Source organism: Sarcophilus harrisii, chromosome 4 (genome assembly GCF_902635505.1).
Source record: "Sarcophilus harrisii chromosome 4, mSarHar1.11, whole genome shotgun sequence".
Taxonomy (NCBI): Eukaryota; Metazoa; Chordata; class Mammalia; order Dasyuromorphia; family Dasyuridae; genus Sarcophilus; species Sarcophilus harrisii.
The window spans coordinates 350,989,140-351,012,470 of record NC_045429.1 but is presented as its reverse complement, the minus strand read 5'-3'; the positions used below and the strand labels follow the sequence as shown (position 1 = coordinate 351,012,470).

The window sequence follows — 23,331 nt, the reverse complement described above, 5'->3', positions numbered from 1 at the left end:
CCTCCAACCTGTTCGTGCTGGGAGAGTCTGATGTAGATCACACTTGGCTAAACAGAACAGTACAAAGGTAGAGTTTAGGAAGCACACAAGCTTAGTTTTTAGTCTTCCCAATATGCGCATGCACTTCAGGGAGGTCAAGACACAAAGAAAGCTTACCTTATTTTTGAAAAGAAATTAATGGCTAATAATTGACCTAAAGTCAATTATCTACAGTGATTTGGGAATCACTTGAACTGGACGACACAATTTCGCCAAAATTTTATAGTTAAAAGATTAGATTCACAAGGGTAGATATTGTTCTGACTGTTGTACAGTAATAGACTTTGGGAGCATTGTTTCAAAGCATGGTGCTTTTATACTTGAAAGATATCTTGATTTATTTTTCTTAATATAATTATATTTGCACTAACTACTTTCTTGATATAATATAGCTGACATTTTTACTTCTATGTATATTTATTACCTTTGCAATCTGGTAACCCAGTGTTGTGTCTGCACAAATGTGAACCTTGATAAGTTTGGGGTTGAATATCTTCCATAAGTAATGAGCTGTATTTTCTGTCCCAAAGGGACAGAAAAATGAACATGTAATAAGCATAAAGGATAGAAGGCAATCAATATAATTACATCTTAAATCATTATAAAAGAACTCTGTCTAAATTAAAATGCATGACACCTGAAAAGAGAAGTGGGTCCTTGTTTACTATGGTATGAACTACTACAGTGTAGTGATTGAAGCTATTTGAGATTATTTCATGTTTAAATACTTTTACCTCTGTTCACACGGGCCAAGTTAAAGAGAATTCAAGAAATGTTTAACATCACAAAAAACAAAGCATTTTAATAATCAAGTGAAGTAACCAACAAAGGTTTATTAAACAGCTACTATGTAGTAAATAGGCACTATGCTGGTGGGGAATAGAAAGTGAAATTGAAAGTCTTTCCCCTCTAAAGAGATTTACATTAAATCGATAATTACATATATGTACACATAGTATAAAATACACATACATAATGTATATATAATAAATGCAGAGTAATGTAAGCAACTATGTCCCAGGGAATTAGGAAAAGCATTATATAAAAGGTGTTTAAGCTGAGTTTTGAAGGAAGTCCAGAATTCGCAGAAGTGAAGAAGGAAAAAACAGGAAACAGAGTGCTATGTGTGAAGAATAGTAGAAAAGCTGGTCCATACAGTATGAGAAAGAGAGCTTTAAAGGCCAAAAAAACAAAGTTTGTACTTGATCACAAAGATAATAGGAAGCTACTAGAATTTACAAATTAGGGAGTGTCAGACCTGTGATTTAGGACCATCACTCTGGGAGCTGTGAAATATTTGTTTCTTATAGAGAAACCACAATGTCATATGCTGGTTTTCAATGAATATTATATAGTGATAATGAAAAGTCATCCAATGGCATATTTCAATGACAGAATAACTATAACTAAAAAAAGGGATCAGTTCCAAGCCCTGTACAGAATGTTAAATTTAGTTACACAAATACCCATTACTAAGAAATGTAATGAATACCTATTCACATATCTAAATTTAGCATATTACTTTTTATATACTTTGGAGAGAAATATTTAAATGTTGATACATGCTTTCTGGTAAACAAGAGAATGTAGCTAATTACTATACTTAGAAAGTTACTGGACAGCCAAATGCTTTGCCTCCCCCCTTCTTTCTTGACTGGTACAGCTGTGTCAAGAAGGGCCTTCCCAGTTGCTACTCACAATTATGAATAAAAATCAATCCAAATTCAGGGTTTCAAAACAAATAAGAAGCTTCCCCATAGTTTTTGCTGAATATCAATGGTAACAGAAAAGACAGCTAGGGACTCTTTTAAACCTATCCATTTTTTCAGTAACCTTTAAAGCCAGCTAGAAAACACAATAAAACAGAGTTCTAGCCTGGAGATGTGACAACCTAAATCCAAATCTGCAATCAGACACATATTAGCTAAGTAACCCCTTACAAATTCACTTTAATCTCTATCTCAGTTTCCTCAATTGCAACATGAGAATTATAAAAGCATGTACTTTGAAGAGTTGTTGTGAGGATTAAGAGATAATATCTGTAATACATTTAACACAGTGCCTGATACATAGTAGATGCTTAATATATACATCTTTCCTCCTTATTAATATTAAGAAAGAAACAAGAAAAACTGCTACTTTAGAAATGTCTTTTCCACATGCTTAGGGATAAATATTTCAAGTATGAAAAATATTTTACCCTTTGATGTCCAAAGAAACTGAAAAATCATTTTATATCCATTTAAGAAGATATTTAAGGAAGATGCTAGACTACAAATGAAGAAGCCAGTAGACTAGTTTTTTTTTTTTTTTTTTAAAGTTAAAAAGCAAGATGTAAATTATAAGTATTGGAGTAAGTTTCTCTCAATTCTTATTTTTACAATGATACTGACATTGTTAATATTTTTCATCTGGATGAAAAATAGATAAAAATCAGTAAAAAAAAAAAAAAAAAAAAAAAAAAAAAACTGAAGATCTTATTAGCCACCTTAACACAGAGTAAAATTAAGTAATAATTTCAGCATGAGTAAAATCCATTGAGACTTTCATTGTGCACTCAGTGATGCCCGATTTATTTCCCATGTAATCATAGGATGGCAGACTTAGAAGTTATTTTGGAAGGTCATTGAGTCCTGAAAGCCTAATCTTCTCAGAACCATTTGTTACAAATGCTTATATAGACTACACTTGAGGAATTTCAATGATATAAAATTCTCTATTCTTCTAGGGTAGCCCATTTTCCTTTCACACATCTTTAATTATTAGGAAGCTTTCATTCAGGCTAAACAAAAATGTCTCTGTAACTGATTACCTGAAAGTTAAGCAACATTAAGCAATTCATGTTCCCTACTACATGACTCCCTTGACTTTTAAAAAAATCACAATCCAGAGAGGTAAGCTACCTTACACGACTTGACTCTGTTTATCACTCACAGTTTCTTCTTTTCTTTGCAGTTCCTGTAAAGGAGTGATGGGAGAAATTGGAAAACAGGATACAAGGGAATTTAATTTTCGGGTGTCCTTTACAAATTCTAAACCAGGCAATGTCTCCATCTAGCGGCCAAATAGATTCACTGCATTGTACTTGAAAGCCAACTGAATTTAAAAGTGAGATCCATCTACTTAGTAGTAATTTTTACATAGGACAGAACCTGGTCATTTTCCTGTCTTGCAACTTGGTGATTTACTGTTATTATTTGTTTCTATAAACAGGATATCATGTGGTAATTTTCTTAGAACAAAGCCATAGTAGTTTTTTAAAATAAAACACTCTGGTTCACCTTGTTGATGGTTCACAGTTCCAATAGAAGAGAATTTTATTATAGGAAGGATAATGAAATAACACTGCCACCGATCTCCACGGTTTCAAAATTTAACTTTAATCTTTAAGATTTGGAAAAATCCCTCCAGAAAAGTCAAAGAGTGAATCGCAAGTTCTGATATATTCTTCCCATGCTGAGAAATCTTTGATTATAATCTCAGAAAGAGATTGCTACTGTTAAGTAAGATCTAGCCAAACTATGTACCAGTAGGTTTGATAAAAGTGTTTGGTCATGGCTATCTATAAAATAAAGATAAAAAGTCTGTCTAAATCAATGGTTCTCAAACTTTTTGGTCTCAGAACCTCTATCTGCTCAATAATTACAGAAAACCTTCCAAAAATACTTTTGTTTATGTGGGTTATATCTACTAACTTTTGCAGTTTTAGAAATTCAAATATTTTAGTATTATTATGAAAATAATTTTGACCATGAGAGCTCCTTGAATGGATCTCAAGAATTCTCAGGGACACTGGATTACACTTTGAGAACCTTTTTCACTAAGCAGTAAGGAGCCACTGAAATTAATTGAGTATTAGAGACCTAACTAGATAGATTTATGTGTAAGTAAGACTTATCTGTCAACAGGATAAAAGTTAGATTAGATTAGAGACAGAGACTAGCAGCAGACTTAGGTTGGTGAAAATCCAGGTTGATGATAATGAATGAATATTAATATGTGAGAACCTCTGATGTAGAAGAAGATTACCTTAAGTTTATTTCTTTTTCCCCCCCTCAATGTATAATGTTAATAATGAAAAATAGAAACTAATATCAATCATGTAAACTTAAGCCAAGGTTTCCCCAAAGACCAGAATAAATTTCTTCTCATTTGGCAGCTAATTTACAACTTGCTGAATTTTTCATCTACTCATTTCTTTTTTTTTTCCATCTTTTTTTGCTGACTCAAGTGGGGTTAAGTGGCTTGCCCAGGGTCACATAGCTAAGGCAGTGTTAAGTGACTGAAGTCACATTTGAACTCAGGTCCTCCTGAATTCAGAGTTGATGTTCTACATCTACTCATTTCTTAACCCATAAAATGCTTCCTTTCTTTCTCAACCACTAATGCCATGGCATATTATCTTCAAAATTGGCTTTAATAAAGATTTCTCCAGGTATGTTAAGCCTAACTACTTTTTGCTCTGTAAAGTTATGGCCCAATCATCTGGCAAATGGATGAACACGAGTAAAATAGACAATAGGCAAAAGTCTAGAGGACACACCAGATATGAAACTTCTTAGTTTTACTGGTACAATGTCTCACTCCAAGGACCTCTAATAAGCTGTGAGATTCCAAATAATTTCAGATAAGATTTTACAATTTTATACACCTGGTGATAAAATTGGAACTGAGAGAAGGAACACTTTTTACCCTGAGCATGACTTCTACTAGGCCAGAGGTCAAACAAACATTCCTGTAACACTCATGTTCCAGCTCTGCTGAAAAGGAAACACAATGTGTGTTTGCCAAGATGATGGATCAGTTCATAGTTTTCTGGGAATTTAAATGTAATAGAGGAAGAATATAATTTTTCTGGATGTTCTTACAAACAAATAAAAATTTATCAATCCCCAAATCTTTTTAACCAACTGCCCCAAGGTAAAGCATGTAGCTAATACAATAAACTAAATCAGTCATTCTTGCTACCTACAAGGCATAATGTCTCTGCCTGTACGATTTAACAACAAAAAACAAATAATAAAAAGACACATTTGTATTAGAGATATCAGCTTCAAAAATTCTTTGAATTTTCTAACCTGTCACCGAATGGGGAACTCCCTTCATTTTCTCCCAAAAGGAAAAAAAAGGAAGGAAAATGATATGGAGAGAGCAATATGTTTTTCCTCTCTGCTCTATCTGTAAACCTGGCTACTAAATACATACCTGGACCTCAATTACTTCAGTACTTGGTTTAGAGTTTTCATCCCTATCTCATTCCTCTGTCATCATCTTTGAAATGTCAATATTAATGTTGACAATTTCCTAAAATATTTGATTATATACAATTATTTCACCAAAATTCCAAAGATCTCCTTTTCTTTCCTCCCTCTTCCAATCCACTTCAATCATACACCTATATGGTCATACCTTGGACCTTAGCATTTCAACTGCACCACTACCAAAAAACTGAAATCACCCCAGAATTTCCTTGCCAAATGACCTTCCTAACCTGTGAAACTTTATCTTTAGGCAACTATACTTGTATAAAACATGATTTCTCCTTCTGGATGGAGAGCTGCTGAGTTACACTTAAGAAAGATACAATTCTGAAGTTTTCCCTCAAGTTACAGATTTATGGCAACATAATCCCAGCTGGTATCTCAATAATCTGATAATCCTTTCACTCTATCTTTGTGAATTCAAAATCAGAGAACAATAGAGCTAGAAGGGACTTTAGAGATGATCCAGTCCAAACTCAATTATAGAAAAGAAAAGTTAAATATTATCAAGATCATAAAGCTAATAAATTGGTAGAGCTAAGAGATGATCCTAATTCTTTTCCTTACATCAGTGCTCTTTCCAACACACCCAATTTTTCCCACACCTAAACCTCCTAATCTTTTCCAAATACTTCCATTCCCATATTTAAGCAGATGATTTACTAAAGTTTTCCCACCATTCATTGCCTTGTCTTCCTCAGGGTGACTGCCCTTGGCCACAATGGCCATTTGATAAAGAGGTACCTTTTTATATTTTGGCTCCTTTTTTATATTTTATTTCTATTAGAATGTAAAGTCTTTGAGAGTAAGAACCACTGAGGGCTTTTTGTTTTTGTTTTTTTTCAGTTTTTGGTATTTACATTCCCAGTGCTATACCTGACACATAATATGACCTTAATTAATGTCTTCGTGCTCTATATCCTAGCTTCCTATATCACTGAAAAGTCTGAGGTCACTCACCATGTACTTCTTCAGCTTTCCTCTTCTATTCCTCAATATCTGGCATTACCAAGCATTTTTTCTTTCTTCAGCTCACAATAGTAACATTCTTGCTCTTAGCCAAGATTAATCCTTCTGCATTCCAATATCCTAAATCAGGATTTCACTTTAACCATCATTCATAGACTCTCATGCATTTCAATCACTCCCTCCACCTCTTCCCTACTAGCTCTTCTTAAACCCTGCAGGTAATTAGTTTTCTGCCCCAGCTATCCTACAGATAAGGCTATCTTGAAGATCACTAAAGAATTCCCAGTTGCCAAATCATGTCTCACCCTCTTTGATTTCTCTGCAGTTGTTGACAAATCAATCATTCTCTACTACAGAACGCTTTCTAATCTCAGCCAACCTATTTCTTTCTTTTTTTTTTTTTTTTTTTTTTTTTTTTGGCTGAGGTAACTGGGGCTAAGTGACTTGCCCAGGATTACAGAGCTGGGAAGTGTTAAGTGTCTAAGGCCACATTTGAACTCAGGTCCTCCTGACTTCAGGGCTGGTACTCTATTCACTGTGCCACCTAGCTGCCCCGCCACCTATTTCTTTAACTACATCACTTCTGGTATTTTAATCTCTTTTTAATCCTTTAAAATTTATATGTTCCCCAAGAATCTATCATTGATCTATTTTTCTTCTTTATCCCTCTCTTAGCAACTTTATTCACTTATACAGCTTTAATTACAATCTCTAAGCATATTATAATATCTTTAGTCTTGACTGCTTTGCTGAGTTTTAGAACCACAACTTCAGTTGTTTCAATGTGTCTCCATGAAGATATTTCAAAAGAATTTTCAACTCAGCATGAGTAAAACCAAATTTTATTAATTATTATATCCCCTTTACACTTTCTTTGACACATATTTATTCCATCCTCCATGTTCAAAACCTTGTATGGTTTTGTTTTTCTTTTCCATATTCTTTAAATCTAATCAGTTACCAAATTATGTTGACTCCATTTCTTTTATTCCCTATTTTTAAAATATCATCACCTCTTTTCTAAGCACCAGGATTCAAAACCTATGAGTCACTTCTGACTCATCTCCTTACAAATTTAGTTAGTCACTAACTTGTCCAAAGGCTTTTTTCTAAATGATGTCTTCTTCCATACCCACTGAAACTACCTGAGTGTATGGAAAGAGGTTTTAGTCATTTCTGTTAGTGGGTTTTTTTTAGTTCCAAGTTTTCTCCCTTCTTCCATTTCCCTCCTCCACCAACTGAAATGGTAAAACATATGATTATGGGCAACCTTGTTTCACCTCTGATCTTAGTGGGAATGCTTCTATAGTTTATTCCCATCATTTTAAAGCAAACTCCATTTATTTCTATGCTTTCTAGTAAGACATATAAACATGAAGTCATGAAAAACATATAGCAGCATTGGCCATGTTCTGAACTGAGAAAACAAGAGAAATAAAGGAAAAAAATGTTTTAATCTGTATAATGAGTCCATCAGTTCTCTATCTAAAGTTGCATAGCAAATATTTTTCATCAGGTGTCCTTTGGAGTTCTGAGGGGTCACTGTATTGCTCTGAGTTATTAAGGCTTTCATAGTTATTTATCTTTACAATATTGCGGTTACTTTATACCTTGTTCTCTTAATTTTGCTCATTTCACTTTCCTTCGATTTCTACTGGCCTCCCCAGGTTTTTTTGAAAACATTCATATGTTTGTGATGACATGTTAAGCCATTTCCCAACTGATGGGTATCTTCTCAGTCTCCAATTCTTTCTAACCATTAAAAAAAGCTGCTATACATATTTTTATACATATAAATAGTATTCCTTTTTCTTTGATTTCTTTAGATACAGATCTAGTAATGGTACTGCTGGGTCAAAGGGTCAATTTTATAGTCCTTTGGCCATACATAAAAACTGCCTTCCAAAATAAGATTAGTTCAGTTCTATCAAAAATGTATAAGTATACCTATTTTTCCATACTTCTCACAATATGTCAACTTCCTTTTCTGTCACCTTAGTCAATATGAGTGGTTTTAATTTTTATTTCTTTAATTATTAGTGATTTTATCCATTTTTTCATATGACTATTGATAACTCTGATTTCTTCCTCTGAACATTGCCTGTTCTTAATCTTTGACAGTTATCTACTGGGGCTCTTATTTTTGTAAATTTTGATTTGGTTTTCTACATACTTGAGAATTAAACCTTAATTTGAGAAATTTGCTATAAAATGTCCTCCCTCCCCAAGTTTCCTGCTTTTCTTCTAATTTTTGCTGCATTGAATTTGTTTGTGCAAAAACTTTTTTTTTAATTTTATGTAATCAAAATGATCTATTTTACAGTGTTTTATTTCCCCCAAAAAGTGAGTTCTTGCCCCAATAGCTGGAATCATTAGGTTACTGAACTCATTTGCTTCTTTACTAATCAGCCACTCTACTTCTTATTCAGTATTAAATTGTTTTGATGGATACTGCTTTGTAGTATAATTTGAGTTATAGCTAAGTACCATTCTTACAAAATTTTTTTTCATTGATTCCTTTGACTTTCTTGACCTTTTGTTCCTCTAGATTGGGGTTAAGTCCCTGGGAAGTATAAGGCTCATAAAATCAGTTGGTCTGACTCTGCCAAGGCAAGTGCAGATGACAAAAACCTACTGCTTCAGTTCGTTAAGCTGATAATTTCATATAGCTTGTGAATAATGTTATAAATATCCAAATGGTCCTCAGCAGAAAAAAGGTTCCTCATTCTATTTTAAATTTTGTCATTATTTCTTCTAGCTCTCTGGTTAGTCTGATTGGTCTGACACTAAAGAAATAAATTAATTTAGGCAATATTGTCATTTTTTAAATATTGGTTTGGCCTACACACAAGGAATCAATATTTGTCCTCTGATCATTTAAATGTGTCTTTATTTGTTTTGTAATTGTGTTTCAGTGGGTGTTTTGGCAAATAGACTACCAGGGTCTCCACTTATCTGTAAAAAGTAATAGTTTTGTTCCATATTTTTTTTACTTGTCTTACTGCTATAGCTAAGAATTACAAATATAATATTGAATAACAATGCTAATAATGAACATCTTTGCTTTACCTTTGCATTTATAGAAAAGGCTTCCAATTTGTTCCCATTTCATAAAATATTTGTCCATTTGTAATTTTATGAAAAGTCCCATTTATCCATATGCTTTCTAGTATTTTTAATAGGAATGGGTATTAAATTTTTCCAAGATCTTTTCTGTGTCTATTAATATAATCATATGATATATATTTTATTATTATTTTGTTAGTGTCATGGTCAATTATACTAATAGTTTTTCTAATATTGAGCTAGCCCTCCATTTCTGGGATAAATACAGCCTGGTTATAGTGTATGAGCTTTGTGATATATCATTATAATATCCTTGCTAGTATTTTATTTAAAACATTTGTATCAATATTCATTAGGAAAATTCATCTAATAAGGTTTTTTTCTGTTTTTACACTCCCTGGTTAGGGTATCAAAATAATGGTTGTCTCATAGAAGGAATTTGGTTGGACTCTGAAATTTTTTCTTAAATTTAGATATTATTAGAATTGTTCTTTAAATGTTTGAAGGTCATGTGATATAGTACAAAAAGTGCTAGAATTTCAACAAGATGGTACACAGTTCAAACCCCATTGTCTGTCTTTTTATCCTTCCCATTCCATCATGTCCGTTTCAAAAATTAAGTCACTGTGGACTACACTATGGACTAAAGATACTGAACTAACCTTAGATGGCAGAATAAGGAAAATAATTCATACTAGCCTGCTCTTAACTCATTCCCTAATATTTTTCCTTTAGAGATCAGTTTTTAAATGCTGAATTGCTTTTGTATTTGGGGTGTGTGTGTGTGTGTGAATTAGAAAAAAAAATATGAGAAAATGTTCTTTATATGCTTGATTTAGAAAACCTTCCATTACAATTACATATTCTTAACACTTTACCAAAAGCATTCTGCCAATCTAAAAATAATTTTAGAAATGAAACTCTTTTCATTAACATGAACTACATTCATCCTAAACAGTTTATGTTATTTATTTTGAAAATAAAATACAATTGAAAAAAAAGAAAGAAAGAAAGAAATAAGGCTTAAGGGAAGTTTCAAAGACTGGACTTAATCTGTTCAATATTTTATGCAGAGGATAAATTCCAAATTTAATTTTTGCAAGACTATGTTTCAGATTAAAATGCATTTTAAAAAATAAAAAACTGTGCAATTATAATGAAAAAGCTTGATTTGGAAAAAGGGTTGAAAAGATCTTTTCTTCACAAAAGTTGGGGACCTATGTATGTGGAATATTATCAGTTTAGGCTCAGTTGATACGTTGTGGTTGATTTTTCCTGAACTCTCTCTTTTCCCTTTCTTTTTCTTTGTTTTAAAGGATGGCTCAAGTAATGAACTGAACCAGCTACACCAAGAGAAAGAACTCTGGGTGATGACTAAAAACCATTACATTGAATTCCCAATCCCTATATTTATGCCCACCTGCATTTTTTATTTCCTTCACAAGCTAATTGTACAATATTTCAGAGTCTGATTCTTTTTGTACAGCAAAATAACGGTTTGGTCATGTATACTTATTGTGTATCTAATTTATATTTTAATATATTTAACATCTACTGGTCATCCTGCCATCTGGGGAAGGGGGTGGGGGGTAAGAGGTGAAAAATTGGAACAAGAGGTTTGGCAATTGTTAATGCTGTAAAGTTACCCATGCATATAACCTGTAAATAAAAGGCTATTAAAAAATAAATAAAATAAAATATTGAAATTTTTCACAAGAAAAAAAAAATGAAGGTAAAAATAAAAGATATCAATAAAAATTTTCAAATAAGTAATTAAATGTTGCTCTTACCAGATAAAGCAGAAAAGTATGTAGACCTGTTCCAAGCCCAACAGAAGACAGAATTCCTAAGCCTACCCAGTAGGCACACCAAAGAATCTTTTTCTCCATAAATTTCACATACTGAAAAACAAGAACAGTACAATTTCAAAATTGACTGAAACCACTTGTCAATATTAGCTTAAATCAACAATAACAATAACAACTAAAAGACTCTTGTTCCTTTTTCTTATAAAACTTTTTATGTAACAGCAGATGGGTAGCAAAAGGGTTAATTATCATTGAGCTGATTTTTATGTTCTAAATTGTTATTTTCTTAAGCATAGCTATCATAAGTAAGAAGCCACCAATAAAGAGAAGAAATCTTTACAAGTCATAAATTCTCTAAATTTTAAAAAACATGGAGAAGAATGAGAGGGGGGGGGGAAGGGAAAGTGATAGCTATCTTTGTAAATATAACATGTTCTTCATTATTCAGATTAAAAAAAAAAAAAAAAGCAAAATGACAATCACACTTTGGTACTCCAACATAGCAGATGCAAGTATGTTGAGAGGGAAAAAAAAACCTAGAGTTTATCAAGATATGGACATTGGGGGGAAGAATTCCAGAATCAGGGAAGACTAAAAGGTAAGAAAGAGCTAGATGAGACCTTAGGCCAGGGATTCTTTACTTTTTTTATATTATGATCACTTTGGGAAGCAGACTGGTGAAATCTATGACTTTTCCCGGATAATTTTTTTAAATGCATAAAATAAATTAAATAGGTTTACAAAGGAAAGCAATGACACTGAAATACAATTATCAAAATATGAAAAAGTTCATCGTCTCCAGGTTAAGAAACCCTGATTTATAGATGGAGAGAATAAACTACTTAGGACTTGTGAATTGCTTAAGGTCACACAACTAGTTCTAATGAGAACAGAATGATTTCAAGACAAGTCTTTTGTCTAATTGTAGTTCTATCTCCACTAAGTTCTAGAAGTTCTGGCTTCAGTGCCTCACTGTGGTACAGGATCTTAAGAAAGATAATGTAATTCCATTACTGAATAGTTTTTAGACTCTAATTTGGCAACTGCTACCAAGTAGGTTCATTTTAAATTTTCTAAAATATGCAAAGATTTTTTTTGCTTGTTTGATTTTGAGGCAATTGAGGTTAAATGAGGTTGCCAGGGTCATACAACTAATAAGTGTCTGAGTCCAAATTTGAACTCGGGTCCTCCTGATTCCAGGGTTGGTATTCTTTCCACTGTGCTACTTAACTATCCCTAAAGATTGTATTTAAATGTCTATAACAGTATTTTAAAAATCATAGAAGCCTCCTAATTGAGTTCAAGTGTTTAAAAATAAATTCAGATTTTTAGATCTACAATTTAGAACATATTGTTACTGAATATTTTACTTGTGCTATTTTAATCCAAAAAGATGTTCTAAACCTTCTAACTATCCCCCAGTCACTTCACAGTTGTAAATGAACTTACAACATTATACAAGCTTTTTCTCAAAATAACATAAAATCTGTCTGGTACAAAATGTAAGTTTGCTTCATAAATAAAATGTAAGGATCTGACAATTTTCTGAAGATTCACAAAGCTTGGTACTTTTCCCACTTTATTATCTTTGCTATTTTTGTGTGTTGATTTGCAACATGGCTAATATGGAAATATGTTTTGCATGTCTACATATATATAACTGATATGCTGTTTGTTTTTTCAGTGTGTGAAGAGGAGTCTGAATTCAAATTTTAAAAACTTCAAATTTTAAAAAATGAATTTTTAAAAATGTAATTGGGAAACATTTAATGACAGATGAAAATATAATTTTTAAAAAGATTCACAATGCTTGGCTTGGGCACCATCATAACAATGACATTTAGCAAACTCTCAAAAAACCAAAAAAGATGTATAATAATACTAATTGCTCACCCTTGGACAACTTAATTAATATTTGTGCAAATATTATGTCACCTGCCCAAATTGATGGGAAATCTTCTGAAACTTATGGTAGCCCACTGGCAAAAGTGATTTGATTTAACATATTGGGAGCGTTGAAAAGTAGATTAAATGAATTCTTACCTGTTGATGTGTTCCTTCAATATAATACGTCGCTGTAAGCACAGCAAGCAGTAGTAAAAAAGACACCACCATGCTCCGACGATGCCACAATCTTAAAAATAAATAAATGATAATCAGAGTTTTTTGCAGTCTTAATGTTAGGCCTCTTTATCATTATCAAAATAAATCCTTGATGAAACTATTGGGATAGTGAGCATAGAGGAAAACTACTCAAACAAAATGAGTGCCACTTCTTCAATCCATAAATATTCTGCCTTGTGTAGTATCACAACAATCTAGCTTTCTTTGAAGCCTTTCTTTCCTTATGCAATGCTCCATCCTACATCAGCCTAAAGTTCTATGTTGAGAAAGTAGGTCAGGACTTGATAAACTATGCAAAAATTCAACTTGCCCTTTATAACATCTGGAGCTACAAAATTTACAAGCACTAAGCTTTAAGGCAGAATATATTTCCAAAGCATCGTCTTCTCCTGGTACAAAACATTAATAAAAACCTTTACTACATAAAAAGTTCAAGCATTTTTGAACCTTTAAACTTAATAATTTATTCTAAAGCACACTAATTAAGGAGCTGACTTCTCATAGGGCAAGGCTTCTTTACCTCTTTTGTGGTACAGATTCCTTTGATTGCTGGAAAAATATATGGGACCCTATAATTTTAAAAGTAGATCAAATCTATACTATTTCAAGGTATATTATATTAAAATACACTTGTAATTAAAAAAAAAAATTCATAGATTCTCCCCTCACTCCCCTCTCCCCAAGTTCAGATTCCTGATTTAAGTTCAGTTCAGAAAGGGCATAAATCAAAAAAACCCTAAAGCATTCTAAGTGTTTTCTAACTAATCAAATAGAACTTGTAGTATAAGGTAACAGATTAAGAACTATAAAAAGAAAATTGATAAAAACACTTGCAATGTTCAGTCTGACTTTTTTTTTTTTAATGTCTCTGTAGAGAAAAATATGCTTCCACAATGATTTTTCCAAATGTAAATTATAGATAAAAATAGCTTATATCAAAGGTAGAGAAAAGCTTTACTTTACGGTCCATTCCTTCAAGTTTATTAGGATTTCCAGAAAAAAATACTGCAAGGTAATGAGTGGCTGCCTCCACAGGACAATATTCAGCCTTTCTTCCCGATCCCGTCTCTTCTTTTCATTCAATGAAGAGGGGTCTGAAAAAAAATAGAAAAAAAAAAAGGAAAATGGAAAATTCTAGTTCCTTCTCATCTATAACATAACTAACTAGCCCCTTAACTTTTTTTTATTGTTTTACTTTTATTTTCTAGTTTACATGTACATTAATTTTTTTAATACACATTTATGAATCATGTTGGGAGAAAAAAATCAGAATAAAAAGGGAAAACCACTAGAGGAAAAGGAAAAAAAAGCAAACATAGCATGTGTTGCTTTACATTCATTCTCCATAGTTCTCTCTCTGGATGCAGATGGCATTTTTCTCCAAAGTTTATTGGGATTGCCTTGGATCACTGAACCACTGAGAAGAACCACGTTTTTCACAGTTGATCAGCATACAATCTTGCTGTTACTGTATACAATGTATTCTTAGGTTCTGCTTGTTTTGTTCAGCGTTAGTTCATGTAATTCCTTCCAGGTCTTTCTAAAATCAGCCATTTTTTATAGAAAAATAAAGTTCCCTAACTCATATACCATAATTATTCAGTCATTCCCCAATTGATGGACATCTATTCATTTTCCAATTCTTTGCGACCACAAAAAGAGCTGCTATAAACGTTTTTGCACACGTTTGTTTTGTGATTTCCTTGAAATACAAACTCAGTAGTAGTATTGCTGGATCAAATAGTAGGCAGTTTTATTGCTCTTTGGGCATAGTTCCAAACAGCTCTCCAGAATGGTTGGATTATTTCAAAACTCTACCAACAATGCATTAGTGTGCCAGTTTTCCCACATCCTCTCCAATGTTTATCATTATCTTTTCCTGTCATCTTAGCAAATCTAAGAGGTATGAGGTGGTAGATCAGAGTTGTTTTAATTTGCATTTCTTTAATCAATAGTGATATGGAGCTATTTTTCATATGACTATAAATGGCTTTTCATTTTCTGAAAATTATCTGTTCAAATTATCTTGTTCTTCAAGCCCCTTAAATTATGAGTGCTTATTTGAACTTTAAAACTGTAGTACTGAATACTAAATTACATCTTAGATATAGCTGGTTTAAATGTTACATCACATGACATTTCTGTCCTTCGTTAGAGATGAGAGGCTTTGGACAATAATTCTAACTAATTTGAAGCAGTAAACTGCATTTGGATCTAAAATATGTTTAGAAAGTTATAGATGTTTTTATTCCTCAACTCAACTTACCCCAGACTTCATATTTACAAACAAATCACCTTCCCTCTCACTTCACAAGGAAGAAAAATGCACTCTTGTGAGATATCTTAGCTTCCCTTCCCATTTCTAAAACCTTGGATCATTACCTCTTTTTGCTTATAGAAGAGGAATTCATACTCTTTAGAAAGGCTATATTGTCTCTATTACACTCTCTTCCAAAAAACCTCAAATTCAAGTTCTAGAGTAAAATTTTCCTTTCTCATAAATCTTGAATTTCTCTTTTATATTGGCTTCCTTCCCATCTTCCTACAAATGTGCTTAGGTCTCTCCAATTCTACAAAATCTTTCCCTTGGTATTTTTTACTCCAAAAAGCTACCCATCCACTTTCTCTCTCTTCCTCTTACCTGGGAAAAAAGTATTTATATTCAGTGTTGCTAATTCCCCGCTTCCCAATTTTTTCCCACCTCTTCTAATCAACTTTTAAAAAAATCCATTACCTGGGGGGGGGGGGGGGGGGGGGCAGCTAAATAGCACAATGAATAGACCACTGTTCCATTATCAAAAGATAACAATGAGTTACAGGAATCACATTTCTTTTTTTTTTTTTTTTTTTTTTTTTTTGAAAAAAAATTCCTTTACAACATTATCCCTTGCACTCACTTCTGTTCCGACTTTATCCCTCCCTCCCTCTACCCCCTTCCCCTGGTTGGCAAGCAGTCCTATACATGTTGCATATGTCACAGTGTATCCTAGATACAATATATGTGTGCAGAACCGAACAGTTCTCTTGCTGCACAGGAAGAATTGGGAATCACATTTCTTTTATGCTGAATGTGTTTTCTTATAAGTATCAGAATTAAATCAGTACACAACGCTTTTCAATATCTGCTGAACCAAAAAAATTTCAGTTCTAAGCTTGCTACAATTTACCTGTGAAGTTTCCATTGTGCTGTTCCTTATTCATTCCTGTAAGTCTTTGTTCACAATTTTTTCCATTCTCTGCCATTTCATAGATCAGTTACTTTTGAGGATCTGTAAAGAAAAACAAACAATTTTAATAACACATGCCTTCTTTGTACCCAGGCATGTACCCAGGATCTATCTATTGTATCTAGGAATATTTTATCTACATTTTAGGAAAGAATATTTACAATTTTAAATCATGGCATCATAAAAGAGTTAGAATGCATTTGCCATAAAAAACCATTAAATATCTGTGACCAAGTAGGTGATTTTAAAATCTAAAGCAGATATTACTACTTATTCAGAATCTTATCTGAATAAAGATAACATAAAAATATCAAAATTAAACATTGCCTTTTACTTCCAAGCTCTGAAGAGGAGCAAGAAAGTTCTTTCTGCCTCTCCAGACCCTTCGTTACATAGCTCTTCAGTGCCCACTTTCCTTATCCTTTATTTCCAATAATGCTTTTAAAGTAAAGCTCCTTCTGACAAATCTATTAAATTTTCCAATCTGACACAGTTCACTCAGCAAATTTAATTAAGAACATACATTATTCATACATCATTATTATGTGAAAATTTTATCCAGAATTAAAATAAAGAGGGAAGGAAGGAAAGTAATATCTATTAAATTCCTACTATGTGCTAGGGACTGTGCTAAGTGAATTTGATAAAGAACAAGGTTCTGAGAGAGCAATTCAGAATGTGAAAAATTCTTTTTTTGCTGGGAGGCAATAGAGGTTAAGTCACTTGTCCAGTCACACAGCTAATATTAAGTATGTGGGGCTGCATTTGAACTCAGATCCTCCTGACTCTAGGATCTGTGCTCTATCCACTGCACCATCTAGCTGGTCCCTCACAAAGGTATTCTCATAGCTAAAAGGAGTGCTTTATTTCATGAAAGGCAGACAGGCTAACCAAAAGGGGATCTTGTGGGGGCTGAGAGTGAAGAGGTTCTAGTGAAAAGGGATTTTTGTAGAGATGGATAAGGGAAGAGAACAAAGGATGGGGGTCTAGAGAGTTAGGGAGAAGTTAGGGAAGGTCTTAGAGGAAAATGAACTCGTATGCACACCATGTCTACATCAGAAAGTACATGATGGGAATTCAGGAACAAAGATATGCAATGCTGCTAATAGAGTACTTTCTCCATGAAGATTAATATTAAAGGTATGCTCTAGCACACCTACTTAAGAGAAGAGAAAGCCCCTAAACAACAGGCTCTTTGCTGACTGGTGACATGTTTGATAATGAGGCTAACAATGACCCCCTTTCTTGACCAGGTATAAGACAGCAGTTCAGAGTTTTGGATGACATCCCAAGATGTCCTTGAAGGATAGCTTAGTGGAATAAAGATATCAGGGCCAATTCCTTTTTTATTCATATACATACTCCAAGGTTATGCCACATTATTCCCAACAGCTATATTTTTAAGGTGACTACACCAAGGTTAGGTGCCCTAGGGTTTCTTGAAAAGTACTTGAATCTCTACTGCTATTGGGATTTCCATTACATCATTCCCAAGGGCTATAGCCATCATTTTATTACAAATATCATCTTATCATGACATTCACACATAAGATGTGAATGCTTGCAAAGTTAATGCTATTATTATCCTCATTTTAAAATTGAGAAAATGGAGGGAGGTTAAGTGACTTACCAAGGATCACATAGCTAACAGACATCTGATGTTGGATTTGAACTTAAGTCTTCCCGACTCAGGACCTAGCATTCTATCTACTACTCCAGGACCTCTTAAACTTTTTCCACTTGTGACCCCTTAAATTTAACCTAAGAAATTTTTACATGACCCTATCTCAAATATGAACTGAGGTATTTCTGGAAGCATTTATGCATGCACAATGTAAAATGTGCATGCTGTGTGTTCAGAACCAAGGTTGTAGTAAAGTTGTGCAATTTAACACAAGCAAGCACTGCCAGAAACATCTTGGATTTTTTTGCATTTGATTTTGAATTGATTTTGCAAAAAAGATTCAGAAATCTTTTACTGTTGACAAAATTATTCATGACCCTTACATTCAGTTACATGGGATCACCACCCAGTTTAAAAAGTTTTGATATACCAAAAATATAGCTTTGTAGTGATTTTACATACAACATCGTTAAAGTTGCTAATTGTTTCAATTAGTTTTCCAGCTGATTTCTTGGGGATTCTTTAAGTAAACCACAATAGTATGCAGATTCCCTCTTTTTTCTTTTTCTTGTGTTACTGCCATATTAGTATGGATGATAATGGACAACTTTGCTTTATCCTTGATCTTATTGGAAAGGCCCATAGTTTATTTCTATTACACTAATGTTGGCTTTTTAAGATAAATAAAAATTAAGTGTTTTAAACAATGGGAATTTTATCTTATCAAATGCTTTTCTACTCATATAACCACACAAATTATGTTACTCTTGTTAATATAGTCAATTAAACTCAGTTTTCTTAATACAATACAGGAATATAATATATTCCTGATATAAAATCATCCTGGTGATAATTTATAATTTTTGTGATGTGCTGTTGCAGTATTTTGAAGATACCAATATACTTTCAGTCTCCCAGGTTTAGAACTTGTGGATTGTACTCGATTGCTTGCTCTCCATCTTAGATAGTCTATCAATTGCCAAATCTAGCCATTTCTACACTTACAATCTCTCTCACATTCTACCCCAATTTATACAGCTTCCACCTTAACTGGAATAACCTTCTGGCTATTCCTCCCCACACAACCTTTTATCTTCCATTTCTTTGCACTGGCTCTCTTACACGGATGGAATGCACTTTCTCTAGATCTCTGCTGCATTAAATTCAAAAGACGCCTAAAGCACCACCTTCTTTCTATATGAAGCCTTTCATGATTCCTCTTCTCCCTCATCTTCTAGTCCCTTCCCTCTGAGACTACCTAGTATTTAACTATTTTGTATTTGTTTTCCTTATACTTATTCTGTGCATAATAGTATGTGTATTCTTTCCTCATTATGATGTATGCTCCCAGTGAGTAGAAAATGCTTCATTCTTTTATTTTTTATCCTCAGCATGTGCTTAGTACATAGTAGATGCCTTAATAAATGCCTGTTGATTGATTAGGGTTGTTTTTATAAATAAAATAGCTTGTAGCAAGTTGGCCCAATTGGTTAGGGTATATAGTTAAATGAGTCAAGGGCACTTTTCAATTCTCATAGGGCACTTTATTCCTTGATTATTCTTACCTACCCACTTATAAGATCACAAAATAGACCGAGCAAGTCAAAGCTCCTAGAAAAGTGCTTTATGTATACTAAGAGCTCAATTAAATATTCACATATTAAAATGTATTTGATGAAAACTACAGATGGAACACAATTGACACAATGTGTTTCCTGAACGCCCAGAAGGCAAAATCCAGATAATCCAAAGTTATATCATAACTACATATGCATTGTAGTCAACACCTGTTTTATTAACAAAAAAGAGCAGATAGTGTCAAATGAGCTGACTGGGAAAGTAGAAATTAGGAAATGAAAACTGTGAAAAATGGGAACTACTTGTATTAGTAAATAAACTTAAAAAGCTATCTTAATGCTTTATAATATTACAAAGCTATAATGTTATAGCTTCTGTTAGCTATAACAGATTTACATTTAAATAACAGCATATAGAGAAGATGTTCACAATGGGGAGAAGTTTGACACAATCTTAACCAAGTAATAAAAAATGAAGTGACAGGTGGCACTGTGGACATAGTGCTAACCTGGACATAGTGCTAACCTCAGATCTATCCTCAGATCCAGGCAAGTACTTAACCTTAATTGCCTCAATTTTCTCGTCTGTGAAATGAGCTGGAGAAGGAAATGGTGAACCAGTCCAAGTAATTGCCAACAAACAAACCTAGCCCCAAATCCACAAGGGCTCATAAAGAGTCAGACATAATTAAAAAATGACTGAATAAAAAAAGGGGGGGCAGGGATGAAATATGTTCAAATGCTCTTAGGATATATCATTGTACCAAATTTATGTAATATAAACTGACTCCCACAAATGTTTTGGGTATTTTATTAAGCTAAATCAATAAAAGTCATATTAGATTGTTAAGGGACAGGTCAATTCTCCGAGAATCTCCACAGCTGTGGATCATAACAACTGAAGGAGTTGCAGGGCAGCCTTTGCTGACACAGGTGTTGCCACAGAGGGAAGAGGAGAAAGGTCAGACAATGCAATGGCCTCTCAATCAGGTCAGAGAACAGCAACTGCCTCTCAGTTTCCTTGTATCATCCTCTCACAAGAGGAGATCCATTCTGCAGATCTGGGTTGGCTCTCCAGCAGCGGGCGCCCATGTATTCCAACAGCTCCCAGTATTACAACAGAAGATGTAAATAAGAACAGCGAGCTATACTGTAATTCAACTAGTATTTATTAGTTATCCATTATACATAAGGCACTATGCCATTAAAAAATTGCCATTTTATTGCAAATAGAAGGTACCTAAGAAAAACCAAAACAAGGGAGAAAAACTTATTATTCCTAAAGAGTTCATATTATATTGGGAATAAATAAGTAAAAAGGTAAGTTTAAGCCAATTAATGTGGAAGAGAATATGCACCAATAGTTGAGTGGTAGATGAGGAGTAAAGCCAAACCTGGAATAAGAGACAGCATCAGAATTAAAAATTAAAAGAACTTGTTCAATTAGTTCTATTATAGCAGCTAGAATTGGCTGTAGAGTTTGGAAAGCCTAAAGCATGTTGCTTGAATGAACTTTTTGACTCAGACTCAGAAGGGTATCTCATAGGCTTTCTCTTCCTCCTCTCCCTCCCCCACAGCACTCAAAACTTTTTTTTCTCTTCTATCAACCACCTAAATTGCTAAAATTTAAGGCTTCCAACTTTTTCTGGTACTTAACTGCCTGAATTTAGTAATAGAAGGCCACATTCAGACAAACATCTTAAGTAATTTCATTTTTTCATGAATAAAAATTTAACTACATCAAAACCCAATAACAATCTATAATCTAATTAATTTAATATGTTTTAAAAAATGAACTACACATTTAGGATGCTTAAGAAAAATGTTTTAAAACTTTCTTTTGGAAAAAAAACATTCCAAAAATTAAAAATTTTCCCCATCATTTCTTCTTCCCCAGCTCCAAATCTTTTCAAGACAAAACAGTTTTAACCAAAACAATTTGGGTTTCTATGAGTTCTTACAAGAATAACGTGAAATTATTGAAAAGCTATTCATTTTCCAATTCTTTGCACCACAAAAAGAGCTGCTACAAACATTTTTGTAAATGTAGGTCTTTTTTCTTTTTTATTATTTCCTTGGGATACAGACCCAGTAGTGGCACTACTATGCCCTTTTGGGCACAGTTCCAGATTGCTCTCCAGAATGGTTGGATCATTTCAAAACTCCACCAACAATGCATTAGGGTTCCAGTTTTCCCACATCCTCTCCAACATTTATCATTATCTTTTCCCTTTTTTTTTTTTTTTTTGGCCGCCTGAACTGTCAATTAAGAGCAGCAACAGCAAAAGGCCCTATTTAAAAAAACAAAAAAACAAAAAAAACCACTCCCTCTTAATAAAGAAGAATAGTTGGGGATTAGTGAAGCATAACTTACTTTTATAGAGATAAGAGAAGATGAAAGAAGAATCTAGGATATAGTAGTAGGCAATGAGACCTGGGTTCAAGTCCTATGTTGGACAGAAACTATCATTCTGACAATTCACTTAACTTCCCAGCCTAGGAGAAAAGTCACAAATGAAATCATAGATTTGGAACCAAAAAACAAAATTCACCATTAACTTCCTTTTCTTTCTTTCTTTCTTTCTTTTTTTTTTTTTTTGCTGAGGCATTTGGGGTCAAGTGACCAGCCCAGGGTCATACAGCTAGGAAATGTTAATTAAGAGTCTGAGGCCACATTTGAACTCAGGTCCTCCTGACTTCAGGGCTGGTGCTCTATCCACTGTGCCATTTAGCTGCCCCCACCATTAACTTTCATAAAAAGTTGGTATCTGTATTATACAGATTCTATAATACAGATACTTGTATATACACATATACACACATACCAAAATGTGTGTACACAATCATATTATAGCCATTTCTTTTTCATTTGTGACTCAGAGAAATTAATCAGTCAACAAGCATTTACTAAACTGTTACTATATATATAGGCCAGGTTTAGCTCTGATCCTGACTTTGGTCAGAATACACTTCTGACCAAAACTTACTCATTGCAGACTTTCTGGTTAATTAAGAAAATAGAGAGATTATATGAATAAAATTTTGCATTAATTTAAAACAATTACTTTAAATTGAATTTGGAAACTATATTGGATAACTTCAATTTTTTTTTTTTTTTTTTTTTCCTGTTCAGTGATACTGTTAATACTTGGATTTTCAAATTACTACTTTGGTCTTTGACACCTGGGTCTAGATTTTGGAAGTGTGAAAATCAATAATACATGATTCCCCATGTGAAAGATGAAAAGAAAAGATTTTAAAGTGTTTTCTATATACTGTAAGAGCTATGAACATTTTAAAGAGAAAAGGAAAGATAAATTATTTCCCAGAATTTTTATCAAAAAGTAAATGAATTCTCCCGTGTCATCTTGAATAAAACACCACAAATACTATATCTTATCTTTCAGCAACAGTTTTCTTTGAAGAAATAAATCCTGAAAAGTGATTTATTAGATCTACCAGCAGATAAATGGACATACAGAGAGACAAAAGAGGCCAGGATGTCTTCCTTTTGCTGAAAAAGTCTCATTTCACAGAAGAATCAGGGATTTCACACAGATTGTATAAGTTTCTCTGTATTTCTAGTTCTGATCTCTTCCCAGAATTAGGTCAGTATCTTTTGAGTTCCAAGGCATT

General features: G+C 33.2%; 1 protein-coding gene across 2 annotated transcripts in view; it reads right to left on the bottom strand.

The window, feature by feature from the left end:
* The window catches only part of VMP1 (vacuole membrane protein 1), a 135,954-nt gene that overhangs the window by 87,831 nt on the left and 24,792 nt on the right, over positions 1-23,331 (bottom strand). The window contains exons 2-5 of one of the 2 annotated variants that reach the window (XM_031966511.1): positions 16,435-16,536; positions 14,226-14,361; positions 13,187-13,277; positions 11,126-11,236 (exon numbers count right to left, since the gene is read on the bottom strand). In XM_031966511.1, the coding sequence (XP_031822371.1) occupies positions 11,126-11,236; positions 13,187-13,277; positions 14,226-14,361; positions 16,435-16,510 (414 nt within the window). In that variant the 5' untranslated portion in view covers positions 16,511-16,536. Of the gene's footprint in view, positions 1-6,260; positions 6,284-11,125; positions 11,237-13,186; positions 13,278-14,225; positions 14,362-16,434; positions 16,537-23,331 lie in introns of those variants that run through there. The other variant, XM_031966512.1, reaches the window with a different exon arrangement.